Source organism: Osmerus eperlanus, chromosome 1, assembly GCF_963692335.1.
Source record: "Osmerus eperlanus chromosome 1, fOsmEpe2.1, whole genome shotgun sequence".
NCBI classification, from domain to species: Eukaryota; Metazoa; Chordata; class Actinopteri; order Osmeriformes; family Osmeridae; genus Osmerus; species Osmerus eperlanus.
Window position 1 is genome coordinate 19,135,449 of NC_085018.1, and position 9,881 is coordinate 19,145,329.

Sequence of the window (9,881 nt, forward strand, 5' to 3'; positions counted from 1 at the left end):
TCAATGAAGTGAATCGCCAAGCACAAGTTCAATACAAAATCAAGGTATTTATTATAGATCTCTAAGGTGCAGTTGTCTGATACATTCAAGTTGAGCATCTCAAAGGACTCGGACAAAGAATACAGTAATGAAGGGCAGTTAAATAGTATCACAATATGGGAGGTTTTACTCCCACCAGAAACATCACAGCCTTCGCAAGCGCAGACAAAAGACGCCGCACTCATTGTGCTAGATAGCGTTTGTTTACGCTTTAGATAGGGCTCCTAGAAATGGCCCTGACGTTCCATGTTCTCATGAGTGAATATAGAAGGGTATAGTTCAAAAATTGTTTATTATATTCAGAGCATTCCAAACAGTATAAAAGTAATAAAGTAATCATTAGTTATTGTTAATTGATCAGTGGTTAAAGACATACCTGTTCAAATCACATAACAGACTATCATAAATGTTCTGTAATGAAATACAGACTAAACAAGGAAATATATATTAACTTTTAGTTATTTGTCTGCTACAACACATATTACTGTAGTTAAATTTGAGGACTGCATTAGAAAATGCATTAGAAAATGCATTAGAAAATGCAACAATCAAGTTAGAGGACCATTACATCTTGCAGTTTATGGAACAGCAGAAACAATATTTTGCAGCATAGGCTACTCATTGCCTAAATATTGTTTTCACAGAGTCCCCTTAACAGATATTAAATTATGTTACCTCAAACTTTGGTGTCATCCTCAGAGTTGATGGGAACTTTGTTTACACCCATGCTGTCAAAGTCAGAGGGCACATCAAAGAACAACTCATCGTCAAAGCAAAATTTGTCAGATGGCATTGCCAGACAGGGCAGTTTCAGGGCAAATCCAGTTAGCAACCCCCCTACTGAGGCGGCTGCAATGGTAAAGAAGACAGCTGCGACTTGGAAGAGGGCCTGCTCCTGGGCAGTGCGTCCCAGGCCCGGCTTCAGTCCTGGGATCAGCTGCTGCAGCTCCAGCAGCTTGGGATCTCCCTCAGGGGGTGCACGGTGAGCAAAGATCTGGTACATGCTAGGACCATAGGTCTCCTCAGTGGCCATGAGGATTGCACAGATGCCTGCAGTGCTGGATATGAGGCCAGTGAGGCCATGGAGGTTGTGAATCCCACATTGGTCTTGGATCCTCAAGTGGCGGGCCATGAATGGGGTTAGGTACCTGTAGCCAAAGAAGCAGGCTATGCAGCCCATGATGCCAAGTGCGTATGCAGCAGAGGGAGTGATCATCATGTCCACAGAGGCTCCGACAGTTACACCACCTGCCAGAGTTACATTCTGAATGTCAGCCATCGTCAGCTTGCCTCTTTTGTTGAACAGAGCTGAGAGAGCGAAGGCGGTGAGGGTGGAGGAGCTAAGGCCTATGAACGTGTGCAACACTGCCCTGTGCTGGTCGTCTCCTTTGATGGTCAGGGCTGAGTTGAAGGAAGGCCAGAACACCCAAAGGAACAGAGTTCCTATAAGAGACAGGATGTCGGACTGGTAACTGGTGATCTCCTTAACATGACCCTGGTTCAAGTTGGGGCGGTAATGCACAAATGTCACTCCCAACCCAAAGTAGCAGGCAAATAAGTGGATGAGGATGGTGCCACCAGCATCAGTGATCTTTAGGTGCTTTAACACAAACCATTCTGTGACAGCAAAAATGGGGACTTCCAGCAGGGCCATGACAAGGAGCTGGACTGGACTGGTCTTCCCCAGCACAGCCCCAAATGAAATGAGCACAACCGCACAAGCAAATTCAGCATTGAGCAGGTTGATCACACCCAGATGAATCTTTCCATCATAGTAGAATTGGAAATATCCTTGCACCAGAATGGCCCATTGGATAGAAAAGGTGGCTGTAAGGAAATTGAAGACCATCCCGCTGAAGCCATAGAACCGCAGGAAAGCCAACAGGCAGCCAAAGCCAATGAAGATCATCACCTGCACATCAGCAAAAAAGGGGTAGTCTTTATACAATGAGTTGTCCATGGGGTTGGTTTCATTGTCTTGCATCTTGGCGTTCGCATTGTCATCATAAGTGACAAAGCTGGCATAGAGAGCTAGCAAAACCACCTCCAAAACCAGAACCAGCACTGGCAAGCGGACCTTCAGGCTTGTGGAATTATTCATGATCCTTCACAACTGACTGCTCAGTTATGGATTAACTGCTTGTTACTCCAGCAATTTCACTACCATGTCATTTTATACTCTCCCCAGTCAGATAAGAGCACCTAAGGATACTGGGTAGAAACTCTGCATAAATGTTTCACACAGCAGCACTGGACTTCAGAACGCTCTCCCTGAACATTGGATTGCACTTTGGCCCTTTAAAAGGTATTAGGTTTTTAAGGTATACAAGCTAGCATGCTATGGTTAAAATAATTATAATAAGATTATATAGGTACAAACCTGGCAACCCTGATAATCGTGGTTCGTGTATCCCAAAATGCACTGTAACGCCAACGTAAGCAAACACGAATATGGCCAGTGGTGGATAGTAGCAGCTAGCTTGCATTCACATCCATCTTTAGTCAATGGGTATTATTTAAGCTGATAGAAAATAGATTAATCTATCAACGGACTCTCTGAATTGTTATACTCAGCTCAGGAAGTCAGCTTCTTGAAACACTGCTTGCGTTATTGAACCAGGTAAAACCCAAGAATACTGCTACTAGCTAGCCTGCAACTGCTAGCAAACGCAAGGCTACCAAAGCTGACGTGACGGCTAACTAGCTAGCTATCCACGGCTTTACGTTTTCACTTTTGCTGGAGTAAAAATAATTAATCATCCTTTGTTGAATTATGACTGTATTTCTCCGTATTTATATTTTCTGTTACATGAAGACAGTCACAAATAAGTAATTGGCTGTTGAAAAGACAGGTTTCAGGTTTGCCGGCATCCAATTGCAATGATGTGAGTCACTTTGATACAACTGTTATAATGCTGATCAGACCCTATTTCTTAAAGTGCGAAAATGGCAAGTCCAAGAACCAGAAGGGTACTAAAGGAAGTGAGAACCCAAGAAGAAAACAATGTGAGTATTATCTGTACAAATCCGTTGTGACATAATTTGTTTTTCTTTAGCATTGTCAGAAATTGATCGCCGCTGCCCCATTCATTGTTAGTGGCTACATAAGATTAACAGTCTGTTAATGAATACACTGTTAATAACTACACTCTGTTAATAACAGAGTGAACTGAATTCTCTGAATACAGAGTGTATTCATATTTCATTTGTAACGTTTTAAAAGTATTGCAGCTGTACTTCTACTTTTTAGAAGATGAGTGGTTTGGTTTGTAATACATCCTACCTATGTTTCTCTTTCTGTAGCTGTGCTTTGAGTGTGGTGGTTTTAACCCTCAGTGGGTGAGTGTGACTTATGGGATATGGATTTGTCTGGAGTGTTCTGGCAAACATAGAGGCCTGGGAGTCCATCTCAGGTAAGGCCAATATCAGATTTACACCGTAATACACCTGTCCTTAACAGAACACAATTTTCTTTGCTTTTCTATTTACATTTAGTCATTTAGCAGACGCTCTTATCCAGAGCGACTTACAGTAAGTACAGGGACATTCTCCCCGAGGCAAGTAGGGTGAAGTGCCTTGCCCAAGGACACAACATCATTTTGCACGGCCGGGAATCGAACCAACAACCTTCTGATTAATAGCCCGACTCCCTAACCGCTCAGCCATCTGACCCCCATACGGACAATTTATACTCCACCTACCAAACCTTGCCAATCACAAAGGTTTCAATAGTTTTCTTTTCTGATTGTGTCCTCAACTCCACTGTGCTTCGCAGCTTTGTGCGCTCTGTAACCATGGACAAGTGGAAGGACATCGAGCTGGAGAAGATGAAAGCAGGGGGGAACGGGAAATTCCGTCTGTTTCTGGAACTGCAGGATGACTACGACCCTAATTGGACTCTACAGGAAAAATATAATAGTAAAGCTGCTGCTCTTTTCAGAGACAAGGTGAAAAGACGTACAGTAGATCAGAAAATGTTTTGGGCATGGCATTGTGTGACAGTATTTATGTGGCATACTACTCTATTTAACTTTATAGGTTGCAACTTTAGCAGAGGGGAAGGAATGGTCCATTGAGACTTCCTCTGCTAAAGACTGGACACCTTCTCAGCCGAGAACTGGACTCTCATCTACTCATCGGTAAAGGAAAACCTTCGGAATAGTTGTAATTAGTTTCATTGGTCTCATTTTGGAATGTGCTTGCAACAGAATTTTTTAAATAAAATATCTTGTTTAAAATAGTTCAGGGGGCCCAGTGAAGACATCATCCAACCCTTCAGACAAGGCATTTGAGGACTGGCTGGGTGATGATGTTAACTCTTATCAGAGGTGAGAGCTTTACACCTTCAGCTTTAAAGATATGTGTGTACAGCTTCACTGCCTTTGTTTACCACTTCTGTTTCACCAACCTATTACTACTCCACAAAACACAGTTTACTCTTTGATGTGCTGTATTGGTTCCCGTATGTTGTTAATATGAAATGCTCTATCCTGCAGTGGTGGGGGTTATAGTGGGAATCAGGAAAACCGCTATGTTGGCTTTGGAAACACAGTGACCCCTCAGAAGAAGGAGGAGGACGTGTTTAACAATGCCATGTCCTCCATTTACTCGGTATGACTTGGCTTAGCCTTAGGAATTGGAATTTGAGTAATTTTCTTACTTAATGTATCTACCATGTTTAGATGAAAACATTTTGTGTGGCATGTTCTTTCCTGTAGGGATGGAGCAGTTTTACTGTTGGTGCTAGCAAATTTGCTTCAGTTGCCAAAGATAATGTAAGTACCTCAATAACAGTTATTGACTTTGACTTTGCTTTGGTTTACTGCATCATGCCATTTATGTTACTTGGATGCATTTTAAAAAATCCAAACTAATGGTCTTCTTTTCTTGAACAGACTGCCAAACTGGCAAGTCAAGCAACCCTGAAGGTATGACCACCATTGTAATATTTCCTTTAAAGTTTAAATGGGCAAAGATGACTTGACTGTGAATATTGAAGTAGTCTGAACTGTGTCGCTTCCCTAACCTTTTCTTTAAACTGCCTTCTCTGGATGTAGTTAAGGGGCTATAAACCTCCCCCAGAGCCGGTAAAACCAATAACGACTGCATGGCTCTTTTTCACCACCATAATGACTATATTCAGTTTATTTTTTAATACAATTATCACAACTCTTTCTTGTTTTTCACAATTCTTTTATTTTATATATATATATATATGTATATACCAGTGGCTGGTTACTGGTGTATGGTCCATGTTTGTCTTTGCATAAATACTTTTTTTTCCTAGTAATGGATTTATCGCCTGTCAGCTTTTGCTTGGCTGCACTTATCTGCTTGTTTCGTTTAAGTCTGGTTATTAGTTGATGGATAATCTTACTGTATAGAAAAGTTACTTGTGGTTTAAAGCAAGTTTAGTTAGTTTTATTAGATTTACATACTTTTATATTTATTCATTTATCAGATATACACGTGCATAAAGTCAGTGCAGCACATGGCCAATGACTAAAGAGGGACAGTTCTACAGTATTAAGGTGGTCAATGCCAAGGAAGTGATTAATCCATGTAGAGTCCTAGTATTAAACAAATATTTTGTCTTACGTACATGCTTTATTAATACCAATTAAATTGCTTTATTTTGACCATAGTCAACAATTGGCAATCCTTTTCAGAATATCAACATTCCTGTCACAACCCAAAAACAACATTGAATATATTTGTTTTTATATCTAACTGCCCACATGCTATAGGGTTATCCATCCAAGCATGACAGTCCTGTTACTAAGTCCTTGTGAGGATCCCCTGCGCTCTGCTGAATGGTTGTTTGGTGAAATGACGGCTTGCTTCAGCTGTCTGCACCTGAGAAGCATAGTGTTGTCATTGTGAATGTCGAACAAATCTGTTCGTTTTATTCACACATTTTCTTCCTTCTCACTCCCAACCAGGCCACAGAGTTAGGACAGACATTAAATGAGAATGTTATCAAACCTACCCAGGAAAAGGTAACATTGATGTTTGAAGTTGACAGTTTGGTGGTGGGTCACACTGCTTTGTAGAAACAGCTTCAGATGTGAATGTGCACTTTGAACATTGCCTGTCATTTGGAATGTGTGTCTGCTGTGGTTATTGGTCAGGCCTAGATGCTCATGTGCAGTAGATGCTGTATTTGTTTGACTTGGAGTATTTTTCAATCTGTTCCAGCTGCTCAGATTTGTGTGTGCGCATTTATATGCGTTTTAGTTGTAACATTAAATATGAATTGTTCGTTAATGGACATATCAACCTTATTCTCAACATCAAAAGATTTTAATCAATAATACTGTCAGATTTTTTGTAGTTGTATGCTTTCTTTGAAAACTTCAGACCTAAAGATTTATGTGGCCTCTATTTTACATGGAATGCAATTTGACCTGTCCAGGTGAAAGATGGAAAATTGTTAGATGAAATGACTGTCAGCATCACCGGGTTGGCCAACAAGGTAGGGGGGAGGCAGACCTATGTCATACTGCGCAAACCTATAACTAGTCTCCTGGGCAAGGGACCGTGGGTTCAAGCCAAGCATCTGTAGGCCATCCACTCTAACTTGGCAAGGCTAAGTGCTGTGCTTCCCATATATAACCTTGAAAAGGAGACTGGTTTAGGTATGTTAATATATATTTGAAAAATATTAATGCAATATATATCACATTTCTTTCTTGCTGCCACTGTTAATTTTGGTGGTGAGTACTATACATGTTGTTTTGTACTGAATCTGTATCTGATATGTTTATAAGATGGTTTATCAGACTTAATGCCCTATGTCATGAAGGCTTGAGTTTTGTACGAGAAAAGTCTTTTTTCTTTCAGGTTCAGGGAGCTGGTGCAAAATTGACAAACCTCTTTGCTGGCAAACCGGAGGATGGGTAATAATACATTTTTCAACATGAATTATTACACTCTTGATTGAGCATTGTATATGAATGTACCTGACCAAGCATATATTACAGATCAGGAGGAGAGAGCTACCAGAACATGGATGCCACCGAGGGCTACCAGGGTAGCCAGAGCCAGCCTCCGGCCAAGGACTTCTGGGAAACATTTGGCAGCAACAACTCCCTGAAGCAGGCAACCAAGAAGTCCCTGAGTAGCGACAGTTGGACCATTGCTGACAACTCTGCCGAGAAGAAGAGCTCCGATAGTTGGGACAACTGGGGCTCCGAGGCAGCGTCCAACAACAAACACAGCACAGGAGACAGCTGGGAGGCCTGGGACAACAACTGGGAGAATGCTGGGGAGACAAAAGGGAAAAAGAGCCCCTCGAAACCTGCAGAAGAGAGCTGGGATAATGCAGACTGGTAGAGATATCTCTCTCTGACTCTCTGTCTCTCTGTCATGCTTCATCTACCCACCATTTCTCTTTAAACCCTCTACCTGTCTATCCTCCCTCCTTTAGGCACTTTTACAGTTGCACAGCTCTGTCTATGAGAACTGGAACCAGCATGGGGCTCAATATTAGCAAATGATGTAGGCCCTATTATTCATTATTGAATACGAATGACTGGATGTGGTATTGAGCCCAATTAAGGTTAATTCATGAATTTAAAAGGAGGAGTGCAGTCTTTTATTTTGGAGGAGGTACAAATTGTTTTAATATAATTTTTACCCAAATTGGTGCCGGTTTATCCTTCTTAATTATGAATGGTGAACTTAAACCATTTCTTTAAGTACACTAGAAACAGTTATTATGTGATATTGTTTAGGACAAACCCTGCACTCAATGCATCATGTCAATTGACAATATCTTGGTGAAAAGCATCTTTCTGTTTGCACATAACCTTTGTGTGAAGGCCCCCAACATTGTGCAATGATGCCGTGTATTGCTGTAGTTTGTGGATTCATGGGTTGTTTCGTTTTTGAAAAATATCTTCCATTGTCAGCCTTCTTTTCTAGTAACGTGGAGCTATTAATGTTAACGAGGATGTTGAGACTGAAAATCAGAGATTGAGAGAATGATGGTAGTAAAATTCCACCGCTTTTCAATGGTTGTAAATCAACTGTTATGATTAGAGGTTTATTCAATGTAAAACAAAGTCTGAGTGTGATGTTTCAGACTGAGAGGATTATTGCATGTGGGCTATATTGTTATACTGCCAAAACTGTGAACTCACAGTGACCTCACAGTGACCTATCGTGACCTCAGTTTAACTGTAGATGGATATAGTCTAATTGCATCTGTCTGTCTACCACAACACTTTCTCTATGAGCTGTTTTTCAAGTCTGTGTTGTGTTGCATTTGAGTTGCTGTGGATTGATGAAACCTGTACAAACTACCTTGTTTATATTGTCATATGAAATAAACACTTCCAAGGCCATAGAGGTCAAGACTACAAAATTGTGATGTCACAAACATCCAGACAAGCTAAACAAAAACAAATATTTAAAACTGCTTGAATTGAGGATCTTCAACTTCTTGGTCATGTTTGCATTTGAAAGAAACAAGTTAGTTGAAATTCATCCCAAATTCAGCTGTAACTGCTGACCTCTTGAACTAGTTCAAACATCTCCATATCGTGTCTCCTATTTCCATGTTATCTGTGTCTTTGGTGTCCTCGAGTATTGCTTCAAATTCATGAATGATTCATTCTTGAGGGCACAACTTTTTGTTGCACCTAAAAACCCTATTAGCTTTATTTTGGTGGAACTACGACTTGGTGGTATGGAGTGGCATGCAACTGAAAGAAAAGTGCTTTTTGTATATCAGCAGCAAAGACTTGCATGTTTCCACAACCAAACATGATTAAAAAAAACATTGTAAGTAAATCAGAATAACTGTGATGTGTGCAAAGCCTGTTATGTGCATCCTGTGCAGTTATGCTCCCCATCCCTATTTGATGTATCACAGGCCTTAATGAGCTGTCCTCATGCCTCTTGATAACAGTTAGGCTGTTTGAGTGTGTGTTTGTTCTCTCCTTAAATATATGGACAGCATGTATTATCTTATATTAAAGTTAAATGAATCGCAGATTCTTTTATATTTATGATACTTGACTATACTACACTTTTCTTGTACTGTATTATTTTGATGATACTTGGCATTTTAAGTCAAGACATCACAAACTTAGCAGTCCATTGATATATATCATTTGAATAATTAATTGACCATTTGTAATCCTTAAATAGTCAATTTCTTTAGAAATTATAGTTCTAATGATTTCTAATCTATGTTGCAGATCAACAAAGATAGTTAGGTATGCGGTCTTTTCACAGTGTTTTGTAAAAACAAGTTATGTCCATTATTGATACAATTGTTACATAATTGAGGGGGGTTGGTTGCAAAACTTCTAGATAAGATATTTCTGTCAAAGTCAAAGAAATTGTATTTTTTAATATTCTACATGAAGCTGTTTCGTAAAATTCATTTTACATATACATGTTAATTGCATATTGGGCTTCAACTGGATTTGTTCTTTATTGAGTTGACCAAACTGTACTGAGATCAACATTCCATATGGTGACTATTGTAAATGAATCCTGTGAATATCAGTTAAGTCTAGCAGTACTGTCAATGGTCTGGCAGATGTCAAATTTTTGTGTTTCAGTGCACCACCTGTTGTCTCTCTGGCATTAAGGTATTAAAGACCTGTACACGAGGTGTAGCAGTAGCTTATGTGTATACGAGTTATTGTCGATGTATTTTACGCTTGGCGTTTTGGAGAGGACTGACAGCAGAGGTCGGCTAGGAGCCAGCCATATTCATATTCAAAACTGTTCTAAGGAAATAGACCCTGCTACTCTGTTCTTATAGTTGTCCTGCCTCATAACTAGAAATACAATAAAGATATTCTACATATTGTTTAAGTCTGTAC

The 9,881-nt window shown here is 40.1% G+C and overlaps 2 protein-coding genes across 10 annotated transcripts; one reads left to right on the plus strand and one right to left on the minus strand.

The window, feature by feature from the left end:
• Window positions 1–461: 461 nt before the first annotated feature.
• LOC134025109 (ammonium transporter Rh type B-like) lies at window positions 462–2,396 on the minus strand. The gene has a single exon (XM_062467976.1). The coding sequence runs from the start codon at window positions 2,138–2,140 to the stop codon at window positions 716–718; it is 1,425 nt and encodes a 474-aa protein (XP_062323960.1). The 5' UTR covers window positions 2,141–2,396; the 3' UTR covers window positions 462–715.
• arfgap1 (ADP-ribosylation factor GTPase activating protein 1) lies at window positions 2,228–9,868 on the plus strand. Of its 9 annotated transcripts, none has more exons than XM_062468027.1 (14): window positions 2,228–2,344; window positions 2,979–3,045; window positions 3,343–3,452; window positions 3,815–3,986; window positions 4,078–4,178; window positions 4,281–4,367; window positions 4,536–4,650; window positions 4,758–4,814; window positions 4,935–4,967; window positions 5,097–5,126; window positions 5,982–6,038; window positions 6,455–6,514; window positions 6,883–6,938; window positions 7,023–9,868. In XM_062468027.1, exons 2-14 carry the CDS (start codon window positions 2,986–2,988, stop codon window positions 7,372–7,374), a joined length of 1,290 nt encoding a protein of 429 aa, XP_062324011.1. In that variant the 5' UTR covers window positions 2,228–2,344; window positions 2,979–2,985; the 3' UTR covers window positions 7,375–9,868. The 9 variants fall into 9 exon arrangements, with proteins under 9 accessions (XP_062324011.1, XP_062324005.1, XP_062323999.1 ...); XM_062468021.1 differs by lacking the exon at window positions 2,228–2,344 and adding an exon at window positions 2,462–2,659 and having other exon boundaries at window positions 2,963–3,045; XM_062468015.1 differs by lacking the exon at window positions 2,228–2,344 and adding an exon at window positions 2,462–2,659.
• The last annotated feature ends 13 nt before the right edge of the window (window positions 9,869–9,881 follow it).

Bases quoted from the DNA above. Each gene is read 5' to 3' on its own strand.
- LOC134025109 (XM_062467976.1), bottom strand. From the start codon at position 2,140: ATGAATAATTCCACAAGCCTGAAGGTCCGCTTGCCAGTGCTGGTTCTG.
- arfgap1 (XM_062468027.1), top strand. From the start codon at position 2,986: ATGGCAAGTCCAAGAACCAGAAGGGTACTAAAGGAAGTGAGAACCCAA. The intron at 4,368-4,535 runs GTGAGAGCTTTA...TCTATCCTGCAG, and splicing joins GATGTTAACTCTTATCAGAG to TGGTGGGGGTTATAGTGGGA. The intron at 4,968-5,096 runs GTATGACCACCA...CTCTGGATGTAG, and splicing joins CAAGTCAAGCAACCCTGAAG to TTAAGGGGCTATAAACCTCC.